Source organism: Bos grunniens, chromosome 2 (genome assembly GCF_055505025.1).
Source record: "Bos grunniens cultivar Pamir isolate PY7600 chromosome 2, Bosgru_T2T1.0, whole genome shotgun sequence".
In the NCBI taxonomy this organism is placed as follows: Eukaryota; Metazoa; Chordata; class Mammalia; order Artiodactyla; family Bovidae; genus Bos; species Bos grunniens.
In genome coordinates this window covers 109,796,797-109,824,147 of record NC_141166.1, presented here as the reverse complement: position 1 = coordinate 109,824,147, position 27,351 = coordinate 109,796,797, and the positions used below count along the sequence as shown (strand labels likewise).

The 27,351-nt window shown below is 41.6% G+C and overlaps 1 protein-coding gene across 2 annotated transcripts; it reads right to left on the bottom strand.

Moving 5' to 3' along the window:
* Positions 1-2,907: 2,907 nt before the first annotated feature.
* Positions 2,908-27,351, bottom strand: DHRS9 (dehydrogenase/reductase 9). Of its 2 annotated transcripts, XM_086356552.1 has the most exons (6): positions 27,126-27,331; positions 22,387-22,706; positions 9,475-9,846; positions 8,012-8,270; positions 5,946-6,109; positions 2,908-3,526 (listed from the first exon to the last, which is right to left on the bottom strand). In XM_086356552.1, the coding sequence occupies exons 2-6, from the start codon at positions 22,430-22,432 to the stop codon at positions 3,303-3,305; spliced, it is 1,065 nt and encodes a 354-aa protein (XP_086212678.1). In that variant the 5' UTR covers positions 22,433-22,706; positions 27,126-27,331; the 3' UTR covers positions 2,908-3,302. The 2 variants fall into 2 exon arrangements, with proteins under 2 accessions (XP_086212678.1, XP_086212685.1); XM_086356559.1 differs by lacking the exon at positions 22,387-22,706 and having other exon boundaries at positions 27,126-27,351.

Here is a 27,351-nt window from a genome sequence, read left to right as displayed (position 1 = left end):
CCTTTTTTAAAAAAAAAATTAATTTATTTATTTTAGTTGGAGGCTAATTACTATACAATATTGTAGTGTTTTTTGCCATACATTGACATGAATCAGCCATGGGTGTACATGCATTCCCCATCCTGAACCCCCCTCCCACCTCCTTCCCCATCCCATTCCTCAGGGTCATCCCAGTGCACCAGCCCTGAGCACCCTGTCTCATGCATCGAACCTGGACTGGCGATCTGTTTCACATAGGGTAATGCACATGTTTCAGTGATATTCTCTCAAATCATCCCACCCTCGCCTTCTCCCACAGAGTCCAAAAGTCTGTTCTTTATATCTGTGTCTCTTTTGCTGTCTCACATATAGGGTCATCATTACCATCTTTCTAAATTCCATATAAATGCATTAATATACTATATTGGTGTTTTTCTTTCTGACTTACTTCACTCTGTATAATAGGCTCCAATTTCATCCACTTCTGGTTTACCTTAAGCTCTGTGAAGAAAGGGACTATGTCTTGTTCCTGACAGTTGGCCAGTGCTTAGCAGAAAGCCCAGCACATATGTCCACCAAAATATTATTGATAAATATATGATATTTTCCCAAGAGCACAGAGACTATAAGAAGCAGTGGCGCGATGGGGAGAAGTCTAGAAACCTATACTTCAGACCTTTGGTGCGGTGACCCTGCCTCCCTCCCAGGTCATGTACTTTTGTTGAGACTATGCCTTTCTACCTCAAATACCCTCATATCCTCATTTAGTTGAAAAAGCTTTAAAAGTTGCTTGGGTGAATATGTTTGGTTTCATTTTGAAGTGATACCATAATTTGGCAGCATTTATTTAAGTATAGCATTTTTTTTTCAGTTGGATGAAACAGGGAGTTATCAATTATAACTACATAGAGAAATGAGTAAAGAACTCAGGTCTATGCAAAACAAGGGAAATAACCATTAGGAAAGTTCAGCACTTCCCAGATAGCTCAGACAGTAAAGAATCTGCCAGAGATTCTTTCAGGAGACTCAGGTTCTATCCCTGGGTCAGGAAGAGCCCCAGAGAAGGAAATGGCAACCCACTTTGTACTCTTGCCTGGAAAATTCCATGGACAGAGGAGCCTGGCAGGCTACAGTCCATGGGATCATACAAAGACACATGACTGAGCATGCACGCACGCAAGCTCAACTACACAGTGGAAAGTTCAGCAAGGGAGGTTCTGGAAGATTCTAAAAGTCGGGGCAGCCTTGGGGGCCTGGAAAGTTGGGGAGCAGCAGGCTAGATTTGTTTTATAATATTTATTTACTTGGCTGCATCAGGTCTTAGATGTGGGCATGTGGGATCTTTAGCTGTGCCATGTGGGATCCAGTTCCCTGACCAAGGATCAAACCCGGGCTCACCTGAATCGAGAGCATGGAGCCTTAGCCACTGAACCACCAGGGAAGTCCCAGGTTAGATATTTTTAAAGCAATGAAATGAACCTAAGATCTAGGAATTCAAGGTGAGACGGAGAAGCCTCAGCAAACGATGTGGATGAACTTCATCTCCAAGGACAAGATGAGTGACAGTCGCCTGGTGTTAATTCCAACCAGAAGAAATCAGGGATGTACAGGTGGAACGGTCTCTGGGGCTCGCAGGACCAAGATGGAGATGAGTCCACTGATCAGTAGTGAGGATAGTTGAGATAACTTTGCTTGAGAATTTTTCTATATCACTCTTGTTGTGACTGTCTTCATTTTCATGTAAAAAGGATGAGTGTATCTTTTCTCAAAATAATGAAACATATGGGCCTGATACCATTGGAAATTTGATTTTTGAAAGTCATCAATATGTTGTAAATGTCAAAGGAGGAAACTCCCTCACAGGTAGATGTTTCCAGAAAGGTGAGTAAAAATGAATAGGATTACTGACATCTTCAAAAGAACACGGTTTTAAGCAGCAGATATTAAATATTTTCTTCACAGTAAATTCAGTGTGTGTGTGTGTGTGGGCATGCACGTGCATGCACAAATATACACACTAGATAATTTCCCCAACTCTTTCACTCTGTGTTATTCTGTGGTTACTCAAGTATGTTAGCTGCTCAGTTGTGCCTGACTCTTTGCGACCCCTTGGACTGTAGCCCGACAGACTCTGTCTATGGGATTCTCCAGGCATGAATACTGGAGAGGGTTGCCATTTCCTTCTCTAGGGGATCTTCCCAACCCAGGGATTGAATCCCAGTCTTCTGCAAAGAGGTAGATTCTTTACCATCTTAGCCACCAGGGAAGCCCATGTTATCCTGCAACAGATATTAAAATTTGACACTTTGGGTTTTTTCGTATAAATATTCAACCAACCTTTGTGAGTGATACTGGGTGCTGGGGTTTGGGGAAGCATCTGTTTGGGCAGTTTCTTTTGGATGGGGTGTGGGTTCAGAGTCAACCCAGCTTAGAACCATGAAATGAGCCAGCAGCAGGCCTGCTCTCACTGTAACTGCTGGTAAAAGAGAGTCTCTGAATTTAGCTCTGTATTTTCATGGGGCTTCAGAGACACCTCACATACTGGCTTTCCCAACCATCTCAGGTGTAAGTTGTATCAAAGAGTCTATGTCTCGTTACATTTACAAGCCTCAGGGTAAACACACAGGTACATTTTTCTTCTTTTGGAATGACAAGTTCCTCTGCTGTTACCATCTGTCCACAGATGGTGGTCCTGGAATCTCCCTACCTACACTTTTACACCTGTTTCTCTTTTTCAGTCCTCTTATTCCTTCTCTCCTTTTCCTTCCCTCCTACTTGCACTTTTACCTAGTATTTTTCTGCTGTCCCTTAGCTTCTTCCAGTCTCACATTGCCCCATTACCCTTTCTTCTCCTGCCCCCATTGAAGCTCACAGAACCGGGTTCCAGTCCTTCAGAATCTTACTCTCAGCAAGATAGCACATCCAATCCCCCTTTAGGAAATTATTTTACTTATCTCTTAATATTTTGATCAGGAACAAATATTTAACATTCAGGAGTCACTCTAAGTGGTATGGATTAGAAGCAGGGGGCAGGCACGGGTGAAAAATCATTTTGGATGGGAAAGCCTGTCCACCTTCCATGCATTATAACCAGCAGGCAAAGACTAAATATTGGGCAGGCACCATCACTGCCCATCTTCTCAAGAAAAATTTGAGGAGGGACCCTGGAACCTCGAAGGTGATGGTGGCAGCCCGTCTTTTTACCAAAAGGAGTTTGATTCAAATGAGTCCAGTTTGGATTAGGTAAAGAATGAGATTGAGGAGATGTGTTCTAGAAATCAGCCAATTTCGCAGCCTGGGGCAGGTATTTGTCATCAGCTGAGTCATACTGCCCTGGGATTAGCCAGCTCTACTTTCTGTTTCAACAATAAAAAGTCTTGCAAAACTGCTGGCATGTGAGACAGAGGGATCCAGAAAGTTTTGGCATCTTTTCCAGCAGCATAACGGGTTTTAGGGAAGAGACTTGTGAGAGCATGGTCCATGCACTCCACCACCAGGGACAGATCCACGTTCACAAAGGATGCAGTGCCTTTCAATTGTTCTAGGCCTGTAAAAAAAGAGACAGAAGCACATTTACCCCGTGGAAGAAGGGGAATAGGGGAATGTGAAGCTAGGTTGCAAAGGGGAGGGTGCAGTGAGGGAATTTATTTTGATTTTGCCATTATAACTCGGTCCGCTTGTGGTGGGTTTTTATCTATTCCTCAGAAAAGGATGCAGCAGTGATTTCTTTAGATTGTTGGCTCTCAGACTTGAGTGAGCAGCAGAATCTCCTAGAGAGCTTGTTCAAAGCCAGAACCCAAGAAGTTAGTAGTTCGTATACCCATGGTGGTAGTAATATAAACACAGCACTTCTTAAAACAAACTTGATATAGGAAATGTGTGTACACGTGCTTGTGCATATATGTGTGCACTAATATAGCATGTGCCTCTATAATTCAGTGAATAAAAAGAGACTCATCCACTAAAGCCCTGACTCACAAAGCTAAAGGTGTCCTGGTTCTCAGCAAATGAATTGTGTGAGTAATGAGCTAAGATACCTTTAAAGAGGCAGGGACTGGTGATGGCTTGAAGCATTACTCCTAAGCTCTTAAAACATATCTTAAATTGTGTATCCTCAAGGGAAAATCTATTGTGTTAAATCTTTTGACTTCAGCTCCCAGTAGCCACAAGGTGTCCCAAGAGCCTAATTGAGGTTAGCTCAGAAGTCTTGTCTATTTTAAACTCCTACGACTCCAGTCTGGGAAATGAAGCAAAGTGATCTTAAATTTGCGGTCCGCTTTAGAACTATAAGTCTCGCTGATCTCAAAGTCTTGGCTTGGAGAACTCTAATAAGAGCAACCAGGACAAAATAGGGCTCTAAGCCTTTGGTGATTCTGAGAAAGGACCCCTGACCCAGAGGCCAAGTCAAAAAAATTTGAGATAGAAATTGAAGATATATTCTCAGGCATCTAGGAAATATCAATTTCAACATCAAATGAGGGATTTTGTTTTCGAACTTAGAGGCTTCGGAGTCGGTGAGTGAGAAACAGAGCCTTTAATGGCAGTGGTTGTAACCTGATATGTGATGACATGTCAGCACCGCGAGGTTTGTCAAACCAGACGTTCTAGTTGACATATGTGTACCTGTATGCGTGTGTGTGTGTGTGTGAGTGTGTGTGTGTGTGTGTGTGTGTGTGTGCGTGCAGTGGGGTAGTTGCAGAAGTCAGTCATTCTCCCCCAGGAGATGTGACTAGGCTCTTGGCTCCACCTTGAAAACTCCTGGCCTTGAACCTTGCCACAGTTGGCTGTCTTACCGAAGCCCGCCGAAGAAGAGGCAGGACCACAGCTGGGGTTAGGGTGACTCCAGGTCAAGTGGAGCGCCTGGCTCAAAGCAGGAGCTTAGTAAGTGTTTGAGGACTAGTGAGTAAATGTTAATAGGGCCGGGAAGTCTGATATGGAGGCAAGAGCCCCAATACAGGAAGTTCTGGCAGTTCCTCAACGCCTCATTCCCATTGCAGTGCATGGCGGAGAATAGATGGCCAAGTCAGGCCATCTGGGTTCAAATCCAGCTCTTCACTTACTAGCTGTGCCACTTTGGGCAAGTTACATCCCTGTGCCTCTGCTTCTATGAAATCCAGAGGGTTTGTTTGGGCGTTTTAAATGAAAGAGTTTGTGTAAACTTAGAATGGTGACGAGTATATAGTGAATGTTCACTATGTGTTAGTCATTGTTATCTAACCTTTATGATTATTCCTCCAGCCTTGACTCAGTCTGACTTACCTTATTTCTCCTTCCATCTCCACTGCCATGCATTCCTGCTGCGGAAAGCTTCCACCCAAATATTAATAATTTCTTCCTGTTTAGGTCATATTCAAACCTGACCTTTCCTATAAAGGTTTCTTAACCAGCAACGCTTTGATTCTGTGTTGAATTTCTCGAGCAGTTAGAGACTGTACTATCTAGCACTCCTTCTAGGCTGTTGGGTTGTGTCTCAGAAATAAAGAATCAAGTTTCTTGCATGTTGTAAATCTCAGTGTTCAGAGTCATCTGGTTACTTTCTGTTGTCAACTAGATTGTAAGTTAGTCAGAGTTTGAGTCTTTGAATGAGTGGTAGGTGGTCACCAAACAGAGGTGTTTGTGTAGATGTAATAACCATGGGCTCCAGTCCAGGCATTGCTCTGAGGAGTTGTATAAACTTGGGTAGGACATTTCCCTTTTCCTTTGCTTGCTGCTATAGTTCTTTTGAGGAATAAATGATACAATTCATAAGGCATTTAGTATGGAACTTACCACTTAGTAAATGCTCAGTAAATGTTTATAAACACGAGCAAGAGATGACACTAATTAACAGGGACTCCTGATCTATATTTGAGATCTCTACTGGTGTATTACCATGGTAATCTTATTTTTTCCTTTCTGTTTGAGTCTCTTTCAAGCTGTCTAGGACAATGAACCCCATAGGATCCTGGGTCCACCCCAAAGCTCACTTTTCTCAATGTAGCTTTCTCCATATTGTTGTTTGATGTCTGGAGACAGATGCTTCCAAATGGCAAGTTTCTTTTCAGCAGTCTTTTCTGGATCTGACAAATTGGTTTTGAACAATCCTGGTTCGATGCAAGCGACATGCACACCAAAAGCTTTCATGTCCCGCCTGTGAAAAGAGCCAGTTGAAGACATTTAATTCAGGCTTATTTGAATAATGTTTGCTTATAAATCCTTTCATGGAATCACAGAGTGGGGTGCACAGGAAAGAGCATCTTATTCTACCATCTCAGTTTGCAGATGAGGAACTGAACTACGGGATGGATCATCTTCCACATTCCAGACTGGCTACTATGCAGTACGCCTGTGGGACACATCTGAATAGCACAGCAAAGTCTTTGAAAACTGAACAAATATTGCGATCTTAAACCACAGAAGGTTGGTTGGAAGTTGTGACCTGAACACAAGCTGCTCAATTATCTGCTAAAAACAACAACAATAACAACAAAAACCTATCAACATTCTCCCCAGAATTTAATAGGGCTCATAGTTTCATGTTGTACCAAATGTTTAGCATATGATACATAAAAGAAGTCAGAAAATCTCAACTCACATGAGAAAAGACAATGGACAGATACCAAGGCCGAGGCAACACAGATGTTGGAATTATCAAAGTCTTTAAAGTGCTTGTTACAAACATGCTCCAAGAGAGAGACACTCCTGAAGTAATTGGGAATTTAGAAAGCTTTAGAAAAGAAAGAAAAGATAAAGAAGAACCAAGTTAAAACTTTACACTTGAAAAATCCATTAACCAAAATAAAATATTTACTGGCTGGACTCATTAGTAAAATGAAGAAGATGAAGGAAAGTCAATGAATTTGAAGATGGATCACTAGAAATTACCTAATCTGAACAGCAGAGAGAACAATAATTGACAAAGTGAACAGAACCATAGAAATCTGTGGGACAAAATCAAAAGGTTTAATATTTGTGTTAGAATCCCAGAAGGAAGAGAAATAGTGGATTGTAGATAAAAAATGTTCGGAGAAACAATGGCTGAAACCCCCTCAAATATGTGAAAAGGCATAAACCTACAGATTGGAGAAGCCCAGTGAACCTCAGACATCATAAACCCAAAGAAGCTAATGCCTGGGGCACCGCATTGAAGGACTTTGCTAAATTGGTCCTTTCATGGTTTTATGCTCTGGGGTTCTCTGATGACATAGCAAAAAGAGGTGGTCAATGCTTTCCTGTGGTAGCAAAATCTTCACATTAGATTAGCAAGCTTCTGTGTGTGTGTGTGTGTGTGTGTGTGACTCAGTCTTGTCTGACTCTTTCCCACCCCATGGACTATAGCCCACCAGGCTCCTCTGTCTGTGGGATTCTCCAGGCAAGAATACTAGAGTGGGTTGCCATTCCCTTCTCCAGGGTAGCAAGCTTCTAAGTTTTATTTGGAAATGGAAGCATCAGAGGAAAGCTGACTTTCTTGTCTTTGGGGTAGAGGTGGGACGGTTACCATCCATTCAGCTATAGTGTTTGAAATTTGAGTCTAGAACTTGCAACAAGAGGGGAGAAAATTGCTGCATCGCTAAGTCATTACTTTATCAGATAATTTTCTACTGAGGGTTTAAATAAGATGTCACTGTTGTGTCTGCAACTGACAGTAATACCAACAGAGAGACCTGATTTAGTTCCTCTCTCTGATTCCCTAACTATTAAACAAGCTAATCTGTTGAATACAAATTTGCCACCACTATTCTCATATGCATTAATGCAAAAAGGAGAAAAGACTTTAAAAGATTTAGGTTCAAATCCTATTCTACCACTTGACAGCTGGGTGACCTCAGGGGAGTTATCTCATCTCTCTTAGCTTCAGTGGTATCATTTATATTTTATTTCTCATTTTTTAAATGTTTTTTCCTTATTTTTTGCTTCGAACCCTTGTGCCAAGGGCTGACTTTCAGTATCATAAATTGGGAATAGTTTAAAGCACTAAATAGAGTGTCTGGTATATACATGTTCAATGAATGTTAGTGGTTATTGTTTGCTAAGATGTCCATGTTTGCTTTACCTTAAGCTGTCATTGAAGCCTTCTACTGCATATTTAGATGGCGAATAGCCCCCTCCACCAAATGCAAGCCGACCCCCAATGCTGGAGACATTGATAATTCTCCCTCGAGCCTTTTTGACCAAGGGAAGCATGTTTAACGTGACACTGATGAGTCCAAACAGGTTCACTTCAACAGGTTCTCTGTAGTCCTCAACTGTCAGCCAGTCATTGGGTGCCAGCACACCAAGAATGCCAGCGTTGTTGATCAGACCCCAGAGACCTGGAACAGAGCGGAAGGGAAGGAGGTGTGGTAGAAGGTGATACTTATATAGGCATCCTCGATGGAAATACAGCTCTGCCTTATCTGATGGTGTCATTTTCTCCTTCCAGTCACATTCCTTCCTGCTTTGAATACTTGCAGTTTGGGGAAGTGATAGTACAGTGGGTGAGAGGTTAAACTGAAACGGCTGAAGTTCTGTTACTGGAAGCCACTCTCACAATTTTTCTGTTTCTGCTTCGAATGTCAAACACTATCTGAGTGAGACTTTTTAATCTCAGATGTGAGGAAATTGCTCTATTTTTCCTATCATGCTGGATGGCATAGCCAGAGAATACTTATGAACTGTTTTTATAGACAAAGAACAACATCGATCTATTTCACATTTATTTTTGGTAAAAATCCAGTCATTTACCTGTCTTATTTTATGATGGGAAACACTTAACATTGTTAAAAGTGTTTGGCATTCAAGCATTAAAATATTATTTGGCGCCTTATCAAACCACTGCTTTTGAGGTTCAGAGTCTCAACTATATGATGAAAATGTGATAAAGAAAAATAACATCTGTTTGTTTTTTCCTTTGTGGATTCAAATATCTTCATCCATGAGGATATTTCAAACTTCATTCAGGGAAATAAAATAAAAAGTCTTCTAGTTCGGAATGCGCCTATCTTTGCAGAATCTAATGCAGAATGAGGTCCAATGACTCCCTATTCTACCACAACTACCTAAGACACATTTGCTCAGATCGCCAGACTATTTTCTTCCTTTCCCAGTGACAGTGTGTGAGCTCTGGAACCATTTCGCAGTCGGAAGATGGACCTGGATATTCAGATGGCAATTCAAGGGTTGCCCTCAGAATCTACTGTAGCTTTTAGCCCCAAGTTGTTTGCTGCGTAAGTGGTGAGAGTAGCACTTCACAGAAAAAGATCGGTTAACACCATCATCTCAGTTCTAAATTCACCCATGGGAACGTATGAGAAGATAATGTGGGCTGTGTCTCTCATGCATGTAGAGAGCTTGCAATGTAGAAATATTCAGGGCTATTCTAAACTTTCTCCCATCTTCTCTAGTACACAACTGGTATTTAGGAGACTATTTTTTTTTTTTTTTGGAAAGAGCATTTAAAATCAGACTATTTACTTTCATTTAGCTTTGCTTACTTCTCAACACCCCCTCCATTCCCCTCATTCTCACATCACTCACCTTTCTCCCCAACTTGGTTTTTCACCCACTGGGCAGCCCTCTTGACATTTTCTGGGTCAGTTACATCCAGGAGCACGGTATGAAGCCTCTCTGAAGTTTCTGCCTTTAAAGCTGTTGATCCTGATTCAGTTAGGCAGGCAGCAATTACATGAAATCCTTTCTTATCAAAAGTTCTGGCTGCCAAGTTTCCAAAGCCAGTGTCACACCCAGTGATGAAAATGTACTTATCAGTGATGTTTGCGATCTTTAGCTGTCTTTTATAATTCCACAGAAAACCACAAAGGATCAGAAGGACTAACAGCCAAAAGAGCATTTTTTTCCTGTTGTATGACAAGGACACTTCTTTCTTGAACAATAAAAGAAGATGGCGTCCTGAGTGTTCAAAATTAGAAAGAAAATTCGAATTAGAAGCATTAGGGCATAATAACCCAGAGTGATGAACTTAAGATATCTTAATGCATTTGGATGGATACATAGATGGTTAAAAATGCAATAACTCTTATTTGGTTGGGGAGATGGCCATTTAAGTGTTAAACTACACCTATCATATGTGCATGTGTGTGTGCTCAGTCGTGTCTGACTCTTTGTGACCCCCATGGACTGTATTTCTCCAGGCTCTTCTGTCCATGGGGTTCTCCAGGTGAAAACACTGGAGTGAGTTGCCATTTCCTCCTCCAAAGGATCTTCCTGACTTAGGGATCGAACCTGTGTCTCCTGCATTGCAGGCAGATTCTTTACCACTAAGCCACAAGGGTTTCCCAAGTGGCAGAGAAAGTAACTGGCAAAATTGACAAGGGTCATTGGGTTGATTTAACTTTTTTTCTCTATCTGTATATATGCAAATATTCCTTTGCTTAATAAGGAATATTAACATAAACACAGATAGAATGATACACACACACTCGTGCACACAGACACACAACTCTATTTCTACTGTTTTACAAGGAATAGATTGTTTCAGATAAAAAATAATGCAACATATCTTCACTTATTGTGGACGATTTGGACTCTGCTTTCATCTTTTTTTCCTGCCGAAAGATCTATAGCTAAAGAAGGAAAAAATGGGTAATAAAAATAAGTCAAAGGTAAAAGGAAGGTTTGTGCAAACTAGTTGGTTCTTGTGGTATAGCCATGACTATTACTAAAGCAGTCAGGTTTTTAGACTATTGTTACTTAAAAATTTGGTATAGTTTTTCCAAATCTTCCCTCTGTAGGAATTATTGATTTGTTGCAAGTCGATGTCTATGTAGCAAGATTTCCCCTTTTCAAGTAAATAAATACATTTAAAATATGTAATTTTGAGGGGTGGGGTGGTGTAACCAACTCTTGCAAAATTTCATATTTAGACATTTTAAGGAAACTTCATGTTTATACATTCAATTAGTATAGCGTTTTGCTCAAGCCTAGGTCTTGATAAAAAATTGTTGAATAACTAAAAGTTAACTATATTCACCAAATGGATTCTGTAACCTTTGTTGCAATCCAAACTCCCAAGGGAATTATGTGAAAAATGCAAATATTCATGGGGTTCAATGTGCCCTAGAGCTGAGAGTCGGAGAAGGCAATGGCACCCGACTCCAGTACTCTTGCCTGGAAAATCCCATGGACGGAGGAGCCTGGTGGGCTGCCATCTATGGGGTCGCACAGAGTCGGATACAACTGAAGTGACTTAGCAGCAGCAGCAGCAGAGCCGAGACTGGAAACTCTGTGCTGTAGGGTTTTGCTGCTGGCAGGCAGGCCTAAGGGGAGCAATAGTAAAACAATGGCTTACTTTTGTAAAGCATTCTGCCTTTCACTTTTACATATAAGTCTCATTTGACCCTCTTTGTAGCCTTTTCAGTTAGAGAGGGCTCATTACTTGCCTCATTTTATAGGAGAATTAATATGCCAATTAATAAATGTAAAAGGAAAAATGAAATTAGCAAATTATGATGTGGCAGCTGACAAAGTGACAGCTGTTCCAGGCAATTCTAAACTAGTGGGTGAAATTCCGATGAGAAACGGTAACTATAGAATCTCAAAGAATCTCTGCATAAAGCTCGTACTAATTAAAAAGAGAGCAATAGTAATTTCACAGTGGAGAAATCTGACGGATACCACTTTAACCAAGTGATAAAAATGAACACTACAGAGACGACAAAATGGCGGAGGAGTAGCTGGACATGGAGTACTTCTCTCTTCATGGATGGATCAGGGATATAGCTTCAGATGCAGGGATCTCACAGAGCACCAGCTGAGGGCTGGCAGGAGTGCCTGATCACCGGAAAGGAATATGGATCCACACAAAACTCAGTAAGAGGAAGGAAGGAAGAAAGGGAAAATTAGGAGAGTGAGTAGGACTGGATCTGCACTCAGGGGGAGAAGGAACTGAAGCAGGGGTGAGATTCCCACACTGGAGCAATAGTTTGGGACAGAGAGGAGGCATTTGAGGCTGTTGGAGAGTGAATCAATTGATCTGTGACATTCTGAATGGAGCAGAGAACCACAGCCCTACCTGTCCAGGACAAGGTCCCTCCGTACGTGCAGTCGCTGGGAGCTGGACCGTTGGGATTAAAGAGCAATCCTAAAGTGAGGGCTGCTGGTGACTGCTGGAGATGACCTGAGGGGATGTGAAGGAGGCGATCACCGTGGGAGTGCCCTTGAAGGAAAGCTGGGCAGCCATGGAGGCAGGGCCATACTGCTGAATCATGCGCAGGGGGTGGGGCCACCACTGTAGCCTCTCTCTCTCCCCACAGGCCAGAGCCAGCAGCTGACCAGTAGAGAAAGACCCCAGAGATGGTGGTCCTTGGTGGGCCTGATGCACCAGTTGAGCTCAGTTCAGTCAATTCAGTCACTCAGTCGTGTCCAACTCTTTGCGACCCCATAAATCGCAGCACGCCAGGCCTCACTGTCCGTCACCAACTCCCGGAGTTCACTCAGACTCACGTCCATCGAGTCAGTGATGCCATCCAGCCATCTCATCCTCTGTCTTCCCCTTCTCCTCTTGCCCCCAATCCCTCCCAGCATCAGAGTTTTTTCCAATGAGTCAACTCTTCGCATGAGGTGGCCAAAGTACTGGAGTTTCAGCTTTAGCATCATTCCTTCCAAAGAAATCCCAGGGCTAATCTCCTTCAGAGTGGACTGGTTGGATCTCCTTGCAGTCCAAGGGACTCTCAAGAGTCTTCTCCAACACCACAGTTCTAAAGCATCAATTCTTCGTCACTCAGCTTTCTTCACAGTCCAATTCTCACATCCATACATGACCACTGGAAAAACCATAGCCTTGACTAGACGAACTTTTGTTGGCAAAGTAATGTCTCTGCTTTTGAATATGCTATCTAGGTTGGTCATAACTTTCCTTCCAAGGAGTAAGCATCTTTTAATTTCATGGCTGCAGTCACCATCTGCAGTGATTTTGGAGCCCAGAAAAATAAAGTCTGACACTGTTTCCACTGTTTCCCCATCTATTTCCCATGAAGTGATGGGAGCAGATGCCATGATCTTAGTTTTCTGAATGTTGAGCTTTAAGCCAACTCTTTCACTCTCCTCTTTCACTTTCATCAAGAGGCTTTTTAGTTCCTCTTCACTTTCTGCCATAAGGGTGGTGTCATCTGCATATCTGAGGTTATTGATATTTCTCCCGGCAATCTTGATTCCAGCTTGTACTTCTTCCAGCCCAGCATTTCTCATGATGTACTCTGCATAGAAGTTAAATAAGCAGGGTGACAATATACAGCCTTGACGAACTCCTTTTCCTATTTGGAACCAGTCTGTTGTTCCATGTCCAGTTTTAACTGTTGCTTCCTGACCTGCATATAGGTTTCTCAAGAGGCAGGTCAGGTGGTCTGGTATGCCCATCTCTTGAAGAATTTTCCACAGTTTATTGGGATCCACACAGTCAAAGGCTTTGGCATAGTCAATAAAGCAGAAATAGATGTTTTTCTGGAACTCTCTTGCTTTTTCGATGATCCAGCGGATGTTGGCAATTTGGTCTCTGGTTCCTCTGCCTTTTCTAAAACCAGCTTGAACATCTGGAAGTCCACGGTTCACGTATTGCTGAAGCCTGGCTTGGAGAATTTTGACCATTACTTTACTAGCGTGTGAGATGAGTGCAATTGTGAGGTAGTTTGAGCATTCCTTGGCATTGCCTTTCTTTGGGATTGGAATGAAAACTGACCTTTTCCAGTCCTGTGGCCACTGCTGAGTTTTCCAAATTTGCTGGCATATATTTCACAGCATCATCTTTCAGGATTTGAAATAGCTCCACTGGAATTCCATCACCTCCACTAGCTTTGTTCATAGTGATGCTTTCTAAGGCCCACTTGACTTCACATTCCAGGATGTCTGGCTCTAGGTGAGTGATCATACCATCGTGATTATCTTGGTCATGAAGATCTTTTTTGTACAGTTCTTCTATGTATTCCTGCCACCTCTTCTTAATATCTTCTGCTTCTGTTAGGTCCATACCATTTCTGTCCTTTATCAAGCCCATCTTTGCACCAGCAACAGAGAAAGATCACAGCCAGGAGGGCCCTTTGAGCACCTGCTTCACCAAGCAACAATGAAGGACCAGCTAGGGAAGTCCTTTGAATGCCAGCTTCCAGAGGCTAGAAAAAGACTCTATGTTCGTGCTAAGTTGCTTCAGTTATGTCCCACTCTGTGCGACCCTGTGAACGGCAACCTGCCAACCTCCTCTGTCCATGGGATTCTCCAAGCAAAAATATTGGAATGGGTTCCCATGCCCTCCCCCAGGGGGCTCTTCCCAGCCCAAGAAACAAACCCGTGTCTCTTATGTCTCCTGCATTAGCAGGTGGGTTCTTTATCACTAGCACCACCTGGGAAGCCCCTGAAAAAGAGTCTAATAGCACTTTATCACCTATGCCCATGGCCACCAGGTTCCCTACACTTTTGGCCCCACCAGGTTCCCTACACTCTGAGCAGCCATGCCTCCTCCTTGCCCAGTCCTCACTGGTGCAGAGCTGCCAGAGGCTAGAAAGAAAAAGGCTTAATAGTGCCATATCTCCTGCTCCTGTGGCCACCACCTCCCCCATGCATGGTGCTGCCAGGGTCCCCACAATTCAAGCAGCTGTGACACCTCCACTCTTGGTCCTCACTGGGCAGACCCAAGTCCTCCAGGGCAGCCTCAGGAGTGAACTCCCGTGGATAACCTGCATGGAGTGCTGGGGATGAAACCACAATTGACTTCCAGGGGCAGAATGGCTAAGGAAGAGGATTGGAAATCTTTCCACCAGCTGTACAAGCTGCAGATTAAATCCACACAACCAACTAGGTACTCTGTGCCTATGAAATATATAAAAGGACAATGAGTGTTCACATAAAAGCAAAAAACCCTAGCTCTGGCAACAGTGGAGGTAAGTATACACAGGAGTAGAGCAGATAGGTCCAAAGAACAGTCCAGTATAGGAGGGCTTCCTAGGAGGTGGAGGTAGAATTACTACTCTCTATATACAATTTTTTTTCCTTTTTTCCCCCTTTCCCCTCTTTTTCCTTTTTCCCCCTTTTCCCCTTTCCCCCCTTTTCCCCCTTTTTATCCTTTTAATCTTTTCCCCCTTTTTTCTTTTTCATATATTTCTCATTTTCTTCCTTTTTTTTTTTTTTCACTCTCTTTTTTCTCTCTTCCTTTTGTAAATGTGTGAGTTTCTTTGGGTGCTCTTAGCAACTGAGTGTTGTTTTCACCATTAGTCTTGAGGTTTTGTCTTCTGTGCTGTGATGCCTGTGAAGTCTTGGTGCTACAGTAAGGGAAGGAACCAATAGCAGACTATTGGAGGCAGAAAAATGGATAAGTGATCTGGAAGACAGAATGGTGGAAAGAACTGAAGCAGAGCAGAATAAAGAAAAAAAAAATAGAAAGAAATGAGGACAGTCTCAGAGACCTCTGGAACAACATTAAGCACACTAACATATGAATTATAAGGATCCTAGAAGAAGAGGAGGGAAAAAGGCATGAGAAAATATTTGAGGAGATAATAGTCAAAAACTTCCCTAACTTGGGAAAGGAAATAACCATCCAAATCCAGGAAGCCCACAGTCCAATACAGGATAAACCCAAGGAGAAATACACCAAGACACATATTAATCAAGTGAATGAAAGTTAAACAGAAAGAACAAATATTAAAAGCAGCAAGGGAAAAGCAGCAAATAACACACAAGGGGATTTCCATAAGGCTAACAGCTAATCTTTCAACAGAAACTCTGGCCAGAAGGGAGTGACGAGGTATACTTAAAGTGATGAAAGAAACAAAATTACAACAAAGATTGCTCTATCTAGTAAGGATCTCATTCAGATTCAAAGGAGAACTCAAAAGCTTTACGGATCAGCAAAAAAAAAAAAAAAAGATAAGAGAATTCAGCTTCACCAAACCAGCTTCACAACAAATGCTAAAGAAACTTCTCTAGGTTGGAAACACAAGAGAAAGAAAAGGCCTACAAAAACAAACCCAAAAGAATAAAGTAAATAGTAATAGGATCATTAGTTAATTAGTGTTAGTCGCTCAGTCGTGTCCAACTCTTTGTGACCCCATGAACTGTAGCCCACCAGGCTCCTCTGTCCATGGAATTCCCCAGGCAAGAATATTGGAGTGGATAGCCATTTCCTTCTCCAGGCGATCTTCCTGACCCAGGGATTGAATCTAGGTCTCCTGAATTGCAGGCAGATTCTTTACTGTCTGAGCCACCAGAGAAGCCCCATATGTAGCATATATATCAATAATTATGTTAAGTGTAAATTGACTAAATGCTCCAATTAAAAGATACAATGGATACAAAAACAAGACCCTTCTATATACTGTCTACAAGAGACCCACCTCAGACCTAGGGACACACAAAGTGAGGGGCTGGAAAAAGATATTCCATGCAAATGGAAATCAAAAGAAAGCAGGAGTAGCAATAGTCGTATCAGATAAAATAGACTTTAAAATAAAGACTGTTATAAGAGACAAGGAAGGACACTACATGATGATCCAGGAATCAATCCAAGAAGAAGATATAAAGTTATAAATATATATGCATCCAACATAGGAGCACCTCAATACTAAGGCAAATGCTAACAACAGGGAGATCCAACCAGTCCATTCTAAAGGAGATCAGCCCTGGGATTTCTTTGGAGGGAATGATGCTAAAGCTGAAGCTCCAGTACTTTGGCCACCTCATGCGAAGAGGTGAAAAGTCTCTTTGGAAAAGACTCTGATGCTGGGAGGGATTGGGGGCAGGAGGAGAAGGGGACGACAGAGGATGAGATGGCTGGATGGCATCACTGACTTGATGGACGTGAGTCTGAGTGAACTCCGGGAGTTGGTGATGGACAGGGAGGCCTGGCGTGCTGCGATTCATGGGGCCGCGAAGAGTAGGACACGACTGAGCGACTGAACTGAACTGAACTGATTAAAGGGGAAATTGACAGTAACACAATAATAGTGCAGGACTTTAATACCCCATTAATACCAATAGACAGAGATCTACCAGACAGAAAATTAAAAAGAAAATACAAGCCTTAAATGATACATTATATCAGTTGGATCTAATTGATATTTATAGGGCTTTTATCCAAAAACAGCAGCTTTCACTTTTTCTCAAGTGCACATGGAACTTTCTCCAGGATAGATCACATTTTGGGTCACAGATCAAGCCTTGGTAAATTTTAAAAAATTGAAATCATTTCAAGCATCTTTTCCAACCACAACACTATAAGACTAGATATCAGCTACAGGAAAAAACACTACCAAGAACACAAACACGTGGAGGCTGAACAATACACTTCTGAATAACCAACATATTACTGAAGAAGTCAAGAAAGAAGTCCAGATATACTTAGAAACAAATGACAATGAAAACACAACTCAAAACCTATGGGAGGCACTAAAAGTAGTTCTAAGTGGGAAGCTTATACCAATACAAACCTCCCTTAAGAATCAAGAAAAACATTGAATAAACAACCTAACCTTACACCTAAAGCAACTAGAAAAAGAAGAACAAAAACCCCTAAATTTTGTATAAAGGAAGAAATCATAAAGATCAGAGCTGAAATAAATGAAGGAGACAATAGCAACTTTTGATCCTGCACCAAAAAAATCATTTTTTCTTTTGTCAAAAAGAACATTTTTAGGTTGACAAATGAAATTTGAGTAAGCTCTGTAGATCGGATAAACAATAAATATTACATGAATATCAAATTCTCAGTTTTGATCACTTCTATGATTATGTAGAAAATGTCCTACTTTTTAGGAAATACACATGGAAGTATTTAAGGATTAAGTAGCACCATGTCTCCAACTTACTCTTAAACGGTTTAGGAAATAATAAAAATATGTATATAAACAAACATTAAGAATATGTACATTCTCTAAAGAGAGAATAAGAATGTAAATGTGGTACAATGTCAATATCTGGGGATTCTGGGTTGTGCTAGTCTTTCAACTTTTCCATAAGTTTGAAATTAATTCAAACCAAAAATTTCAAAATTTGGCAAAGGAAAATGATTTTTTTTTTTTTAATGAGAAAAGTGTTCATTTGACTGCTTTGTGTTCACGCACAGATAGATGAGAAGTTTCATATACAGAACTTCAGAGTCTAGTGACCTTGGACACCAAGTTTTCTGCCTTCTTCTCTTTGGGAAATTCACCTTCATAACCACTGGAGGAAAGCAAAAACTCAGACCAAATCAGTCAGACTCCCTCTCCCTCCTCATCTTATCCATCTCCCCCCTCAACTTCCTCCTTCCCTAGCCAAACCAATTTTTCCCGGGTGACAAGCAAACGGAGAGGAGGTTTTAGTTGTTAGGGATGGGCTCACTTTAAAATGCGTTGCCCTCATTAGTTACTCCTTTGGGCTGAGGGTTATTTCAGATGCTGGTGTCCCAGCCTGCAGCCTGAATCCAAGGACTGCCAGCCTTGACCTAGAGCTTTGCATAGTCTGTTGTTTCCCCAAAGATTATCATCCAAAAACACTGCTTCTTCTTCAGTCCCTAAAGTTCACATACCTCTAGGTCATTGGACCAAGTCAGCCACAAACCAACACATACCTTTGTCCTCTAATTTTAGCCAAGATGCTACCTTTGAGTAATAACCCTCGGTCAGTCAGAGTTGCTGAGAACATGACCTGTACACAGAAGCTGATTGATGGTTGATTGGTTCATTGACCACTGGGAAGTAAATGAGTAACAGCAACTCACAGGGCTGCACCAGCCTTATTCTGCCAGCTGTGGTCACCTCCATATGGGTCCTTGGTGCCAGCAATTGAGTCAGGGCGTTGACTTTGGTAGCTTGGGTTGTTGGCTTCTCTGTGTGTTTTCCAATTTATCTCACAGCATTTATTGGACATTGTATTTCCAATTTATCTCCCTGCTTAGTAGGGGTACAAATCTTTCAGCAAGAAGTGCCTAGGTCTGTCAGGGTCCCTCTAGCACCCAGGGACTGTGAGCTTATTGATTCATCAAGGCCAAGAACGGAGTAAGAGAAAGCAGATCTTCAGCCCCTAAAGCTCAATGCATGAGGTAGGGTGCAATTCTGAGCGTATGTCCTCTGAACAGGTCACGGAGTGTTTTCTTCAGCCAAAATCAACACTAGCCAATTTGCCAGTAAAAATTTAGAAAGCAAGGACCAAAGTCACACACACACACACACACACACAAGAGACATTAAATCAGGGTTTAGGAGCTGAGGCCTTGGAATCAGGCAGATCAAGTTTCAGGTTCAGTTCCTCTACCATCAGAGGGCCTTTGGGTCAATTGTCATATTATCTTCATTTCCATTTTTCTGTCTGTAAAATAGAGATAACTTCTACCTTGAAGAGTGTTGTTATTTAGTCACTAAGTCGTATCCAACTCCTTGTGACTGTATGGACTATAGCCCGCCAGGCTCTTCTGTCCATGGGATTCTCCAGGCAAGAATACTGAAGTGGGTTGCCATTTCCTCCTCCAGGGGATCTTCCAGACCTAAGAACTGAACTCCTGTCTCCTGCATATCCTGCACTGGCAGAGAGATTCTTTACCACTGAGCCACCGGGGAAGCCCACCTTGAAGAGTACCTGGTGAAATAAAATGACTAGAGGCCTGACACACACGAAGACCCTTGTCATGTGGCAGGACTGGCCGCTGTATGCATTGCTCATGTCTTAGCATGGGGTTCTCAGGCTCAGTATTTTTGCAGTTTTGGTCAGATAATTCTTTATTGTGGGGGGTCTCTGCTGTGTATTACAGGATGTTTAGCACCACCCTGGCCTCTGCCACTTAGATGCCAGTAGTCTGCCCCAGTTGTGACAACCAAAAATGTCTCCAGACATTGCCAGATATTCCCCTAGGAATAAAATTCTTCCCAGTAGAGAACTGCTGGTCTAGTGTTTCCTTGTCTTGGAGGTCCAGAATGGTACAGCATTCAAAACTGCTGGAAACTACTGAAAACCCAGACTGGAAATTCAGTCTTTGTTTCCTTAGTAGTGACATATTGACGAAAGTTTATATTTTTGATGGTCTTACCAGAAAATTTTTATTATTTATAAATACTGGATGGCATCATCAGCTCAATGGACATGAGGCTGAGCAAACTGCTGGAGACAGTGAAGGACAGTGAAGCCTGGAGTGCTACAGTCCATCTGGTCGCGAAGAGATAGACATGACTTAGCGACTGAACAACAATAAATTCATAGCCTGCTGCAGTAAGCATTAATGTCTATGATTTTAAAAAGTTTCCTAGGAACTCGTGTATTTGAGTCCACGTGATACAACTGGAAATTTTATGCATCGCACCACAGGGATCTCACATGCTGCAACTAAGAGCCGAGGCAGCCAAATAAATAAAATAAATGAATATACATATTTTGAAAATTGCCTTTTTGTCATCAGGAGGATAGGAGGCAGTGAGCAAAGCCAAATTTATGTATGCTACCATTTGTGAATTTAGAAATTACCAAATGAGCACTCACAGCATTTATGAGGCCTAAATGCTAGCTGAGCCTTTTGAGTTTGGACCACTATGAACTCCTCTGGGGTGCCCTTCAGATGAGTACCACTGACTACAGAATTCAAAGAATGCTTTGAGAAAGCCATGGTCCTTGGGATTCCCAGTTGATCAAGTCAGGTAGGAATGATAGTAACTCTATGATCTATTGAGTGGCTCAGCTGGTAACGAATCTGCCTGCAGTGCGGGAGACCTGGGTTCGATCCCTGGATTGGGAAGATCCCTGGAGAAGGGAAAGGCAACCTACTCCTGTATTTGGCCTGGAGAATTCCATGGACTATATAGTCCATGAGGTCGCAAAGAGTCAGATACGACTGAGTGACTTTCACTTCACTTCACCATAGTCTAGGACCTCTGCTAAGATCTAGAAATATTTATCTCTTTCAAACCTTACAGTAAAATTATCTCTATTTTATGGATGAGGAAACAAATTCAGAAATGCATGTTAATGGGCGCAAGATAGAACTGTGTTGTTTCAGGCCACTCAATCCCAGCATCCATCCTTTAATTGTCTGCTCCACTGTTAAGGGGACTCCCACTCAACTCTGGGAATCTGGACTGTGTGTACACTTCTCTACACCACCATGCCTAATGATACTTGATTTTAAGTAAATACATGTAGAAGGAAAGAAGAAAGAAAGAGAAGAAAGTTTCCACTCGAACACCAGGCATCTAGCAATAACTGGATTGGTTTTTGAGCCCTTTGATTCATCAGGGCATCTTCCTCTCCTCCTCCTTGTCATCAGATAGTCACACTTCCAATTTAGATAACTTTGAACATTATTGAAAAATATTCCTATAAAATTTATCTCATCAAATTATCAAAATACTTCTGTGAGCTAAGTAGGGTTGGTGTCAGACATAAGATCATTTGCCAGAGAGTGGCTAGAACTAAAAATTTCATCTCTGAGCTCCTAAGCTGTGTTAAAAAAAAAAAAAAAAAAGACAGAGAGAGAAAGAAAAGTAGAACTAGAAAGAGATGAACACATTATCAATCAATAGGAAAATTAAAATATATTATCAAAATTCTCCATGACACCACAAAGACTCAAAAGGAATCAAAAAAGGAGAACTAGGTTTCTCTTTGATCTGTATTTGAAGGGCTGAAGAGTAACTGCTTGTCTGCGACTATTGGAAAATATTACAACTCAATTGCTGTCCTTGTCCACTTCTGCTTCTTTTAATTTTCTCTTCCTGGTTAAAATATCTAAAATAAGATCCTTTGGTTTCACTTCTCTTATTCATCTTCCTCCGCCCTTTAAAAATAAACGAGAGATTCTTAAAAAAAAATAAGATAAAAAATAATGTCTCCATCTTTCAGAGTCACTGTGAGGTATACTTTTTATAAGAGAGGTAGAGTTCTTTGTAGTTACTTCCTCCCAAACAATTTGGTTTTATTTCCACAAAACTTCACAAAGAGAAAGCAATACTGAATCTAGTCGATCACACTGACTGTTAGGGTATTCGTTGAATCTTTATTTTTATTTTTTTCAATTTGCTGCAAGTGTGACCTGAGGTGAATTAACAACTAAGTTTTTTAAAATCAAAATACATCAAATAGAGAACATTTATCAAAAAGCTTTCTAAAATATTTTCTTTCTGAGTTTCTCTTGCACAAGCTTTCTTAAAGGTTGACAGCAGTCTGACTGGACATGTATGTCCCTTGTCCATTTAAATCTTGTAAACCTGGGACTTCTCTGGAAGTCCAGTGCTTAGGAGTCTACCTTGCAGTGCAGGAGACGTGGGTTCAATTCCTGGTCATGGAACTAAGATGCCACATACTGCAGAGCAATTAAGCCCATGTGGTCAACCATTGAGCCCACACACCACAACCAGTCAATAGGAAAATGAAAATCAGTTCAGTTCAGTCGCTCAGTCGTGTCTGACTCTTTTCGACCCCATAAATCGCAGCATGCCAGGCCTCCCTGTCCATCACCAACTCCCAGAGTTCACACAAACTTACGTCCTTTGAGTCGGTGATGCCATCCAGCCATCTCATCCTCTGTCATCCCCTTTTCCTCCTGCCCCCAATCCCTCCCAGCATCAGAGTTTTTTCCAATGAGTCAACTCTTCACATGAGGTGGCCAAAGTACTGGAGTTTCAGCTTTAGCATCATTCCTTCCAATGAACACCCAGTGCTGATCTCCTTCAGAATGGACTAGTTGGATCTCCTTGCAGTCCAAGGGACTCTCAAGAGTCTTCTCCAGCACCACAGTTCAAAAGCATCAATTCTTCGGCGCTTAGCCTTCTTCACAGTCCAACTCTCACATCCATACATGACCACTAGAAAAAACATAGCCTTGACTAGATGGACTTTTGTTGGCAAAGTAATGTCTCTGCTTTTGAATATGCTATCTAGGTTGGTCATAACTTTCCTTCCAAGGAGTAAGCATCTTTTAATTTCATGGCTGCAGTCACATTTGCAGTGATTTTGGAGCCCTCAAAAATAAAGTCTGACATTGTTTCCACTGTTTCCCCATCTATTTGCCATGAAGTGATGGGACCAGATGCCATGATCTTAGTTTTCTGAATGTTGAGCTTTAAGCCAACTTTTTCACTCTCCTCTTTCACTTTCATCAAGAGGCTTTTTAGTTCCTCTTCATTTTCTGCCATAAGGGTGGTGTCATCTGCATATCTGAGGTTATTGATACTTCTCCCAGCAATCTTGATCCCTTATGATTATACAGTGGAAGTGAAGAATAGATTTAAGGGACTAGATCTGATAGATAGAGTGCCTGATGAACTATGGAATGAGATTCGTGACATTGTACGGGAGACAGGGATCAAGACCAATCCCATGGAAAAGAAATGCGAAAAAAAGCAAAATGGCTGTCTGGGGAGGCCTTACAAATAGCTGTGAAGAGAAGCGAAAAGCAAAGGAGAAAAGGAAAGATATAAGCATCTGAATGCAGAGTTCCAAAGACTAGCAAGAAGAGATAAGAAAGCCTTCTTCAGAAAAAAAGTCCCTAGGATTGGGGCTGAGAAGTAGGCCCTTTTGGAAGCTTCCGAGGCAGTTCTAACGTGCAGGCTGAGTTGGGACCAGGTGGACCAGTAAAAAAAAAAAAAAAAAAAGAAAGCCTTCTTCAGCAATCAATGCAAAGAAATAGAGGAACACAACAGAATGGGAAAGACTAGAGATCTCTTCAAGAAAATTAGAGATACCAAGGGAACATTTCATGCAAAGATGGGCTCGATAAAGGAGAGAAATGGTATGGACCTAACAGAAGCAGAAGACATTAAGAAGAGGTGGCAGGAATACACAGAAGAACTGGACAAAAAAGATCTTCATGACCAAGATAATCACAATGGTATGAAGACTCATCTAGAGACAGACATCCTGGAATGTGAAGTCAAATGGGCCTTAGAAAGCATCACTACGAACAAAGCTAGTGGAGGTGATGGAATTCCAGTTGAGCTATTTCAAATCCTGAAAGATGATGCTGTGGAAGTGCTGCACTCAATATGCCAGCAAATGTGGAAAACTCAGCAGTGGCCACAGCACTGGAAAAGGTCAGTTTTCATTCCAATCCCAAAGAAAGACAATGCCAAGGAATGCTCAAACTACCTCACAATTGCACTCATCTCACATGCTAGTAAAGTAATGCTCAAAATTCTCCAAGCCAGGCTTCAGCAATATGTGAACCGTGAACTTCCAGATGTTCAAGCTGGTTTTAGAAAAGGCAGAGGAACCAGAGACCAAATTGCCAACATCTGCTGGATCATGGAAACATCAAGAGAGTTCCAGAAAAACATCTATTTCTGCTTTATTGACTATGCCAAAGCCTTTGACTGTGTGGATCCCAATAAACTGTGGAAAATTCTTCAAGAGATGGGCATACCAGACCACCTGACCTGCCTCTTGAGAAACCTATATGCAGGTCAGGAAGCAACAGTTAGAACTGGACATGGAACAACAGACTGGTTCCAAATAGGAAAAGGAGTACGTCAAGGCCGTATACTGTCACCCTGCTTATTTAACTTCTATGTAGAGTACCTCATGAGAAACGCTGGGCTGGAAGAAGCACAAGCTGGAATTAAGATTGCCGGGAGAAATATCAATAACTTCAGATATGCAACGGAGAAGGCAATGGCACCCCACTCCAGTACTCTTGCCTGGAAAATCCCATGGACGGAGGAGCCTGGTAGGCTGCAGTCCATGGGGGCGCTAGGAGTCGAACACGACTGAGCGACTTCACTTTCACTTTTCACTTTCATGCATTGGAGAAGGAAATGGCAACCCACTCCAGTGTTCTTGCCTGGAGAATCCCAGGGACAGGGGAGCCTGGTGGACTGCCGTCTATGGGGTCGCACAGAGTCGGACATGACTGAAACGACTTAGCAGCAGCAGCAGCAGCAGATATGCAAAATGAAAATATGTTATCAAAATTCTCCACCACGCCACAAAGACACAAGGGAAATTTAAAAAGGAGAACTAGTTTTCTCTTTTATCTGCACACAAAGTCCAAACCCCACAACGAAAGACCCTGCATGATGCAACCAAAATCCCACAAATTTAAACTGACTTGACACAGCCAAATAAATAAATAAATATTGTAAACCTGGTTAACTGACACCAGATTCCTTTTTAGTTTTATCTTTTCAATGAATCAAGAAATTCTGTCACTATTTAACCCAACTGGCCATTCTGGGATTTCTGTGACACATTTCTTTAAGAAAAATGACATTTGTGCCTAATGACACAAGCTAAGCATATGACTAATGAAAGATATTTTTTGTGAAGAAAATCTTCATGTTGGGCACCCAGAAATCTAAAAAAATTTTAAATGGAGCCAAGAGATCTTACCTAAAATAGTCTTACATGAGCGTCAGATTAAAATAATAATAATGGTTATGGTCCCCCGATGAGATCGTTGATGTGATATTCATCCTTGTAAGTTCCCTCAGACAGTGTAATGAAGAAGCTCCTCCTTTAGTTACATTCCCCTTGAATCCTGCTTCCTGCAGGAGGAAGGTGCCCTCAGGACCCAGTGTGCCTTGTGGAATGGGACACAAGTGTGTGTGTGGGGGGTGCCTCTTTTGTAGGCTCATTCAGTCTCCTGGCTGAGCCTGGAGGTGTGCCAGCCCACTCTTTTGTAGGGAAGACCTGATGAGTTTATGTTTTGCATGTTTAGTTCTAACTGATGAGTTTATGTTTTGCATTTTTAGTTCTAAAGAAAAAACCTATCTCCGATTTTCTTTTGACTTCTTTCAAAACTTTTAAATTATAATTCATCAAACCATCTGTAATAATACTTAATATTCTCAGTCTCTTACAGGTTTATTATTTTGCCAATATGCTTTCTGATATTATTGGCAGGTTAAGAATTATTGCTAAAGCCATGGTTACCTTATTTATGTTGCTGAGTAAGCATTGCTAACTGGAAGACATGATATATTAGATGTTATTATAGCTTACAGTTATGCAAGTCTTCAAGGAAGCTTGCAATATCGAGAGAATGTTATGTAGAGTTGCAGAAAGTGTGTTCAAATCTTCAATATATTTCTTTTCATCTCAGTTATCTTTGAGCAGTTTTTAATGGCAATACCTTGAGAAAGTGACATTCATTGTAAGAGTTTTAAATCCAGTTCCCATTATTTTCCATTTGATATATGAAATAATAAATTTTCCTTGAATTCAGATATTGAACCTTGTTTTAAAAATTTGGCATGCTTTTCAAATATCACAAATAAAGCAAAGATGATACAACATTTGATTTTCATTTTATGCAGCATCTAGCCAAGGATATTTTTAGGGCACCTACTAAGCTAAATAAAGCACAGTCCTTACCCTGGAACTAATAGTATAGCAGGACATTTCAGAACTATTCGTTCAAACTTAAATTGAATTTTAATTTAAAAATGTGTTTTTTTAAAAAACTTTTCCCCCAACTGCTAAAAATCGATCCATTGAGAAAGACCACACCACCACTTGGGTCATAAAGCCTTTAACAAGAATTGCCCTTGAAGCCACTAAACTGACTTTCTCCCTCTGTTATTTGTATGTTGGACGTTTCAGGCAAAATTCCAACCCTTGAATCATAAAACAGAATGAATATCTGAAGCAGACTTATTGTCATCCCAGTGTCCAGGAATCAAATGTGCATTGAGGAATATCCCTGCTTTCTCCTGGACTAAACAGCATCTTTCTCACTCAGCTTAGTGTGTGTGTATATATTTGCCTAAATTGCCCTCTGAAGTATTGGTAAAGCAGGTAGACAAACAGACCTGACCTGCAGTTGGTAGCAAATCTGTTGTTCCAACTAGGAACTCAGCTGAGATTCCCACTCTTTTTAGAGCTTTCCAACTAGGAACTCAGCTGAGATTCCCACTCTTTTTAGAGCTCTTCGCCACTCCAGTTTCCAGTTAATTATAAGATTCATAGATGGTGTCAAATAGGTACAGAGAGATGAACTAGAGGTAAATCTAATTGTAACTCTAGGGTGACAAAGAACATTCAAAGAGAAACCTGGGGAAGGAAGTTCAAGGCAAGGTTTCTGGTGGCATTGAGCTTTTTTCTGTGATGAGGTGGACCCAGTGGCCATCACAGCCTTCTAACATATCATTAAAAAAAAAAAATAGCAACTGCTGACCACAGCATGAAAGACAACTTGATTTATTATGTAAGAGTGAGGAAAAGCAAGACAATTTGAAGACTGACATAAGAAATGAAGGAATAAGTGACGGAACTCCGTCAACGGTTACCTTAGTTAAGATGAACTGGGACACAGAAGCTGTTGTGACCTTGCTGGGCTGCTTGTAATCTGCCTGATCTGGTCGCTGTGCTGGGGGAAGGAAGGATTGTGTCACCCTGACCTCGCAGATCCTCTTAAGGTAGAGATGCCTGGGCTTCCGTCAAGCTCAAAGTGCTTAAGTGTGTGAGGAGTCTGCAGGTTCCCTCCTCGCTCTGTGAGTCACTGTGACTCGAGCT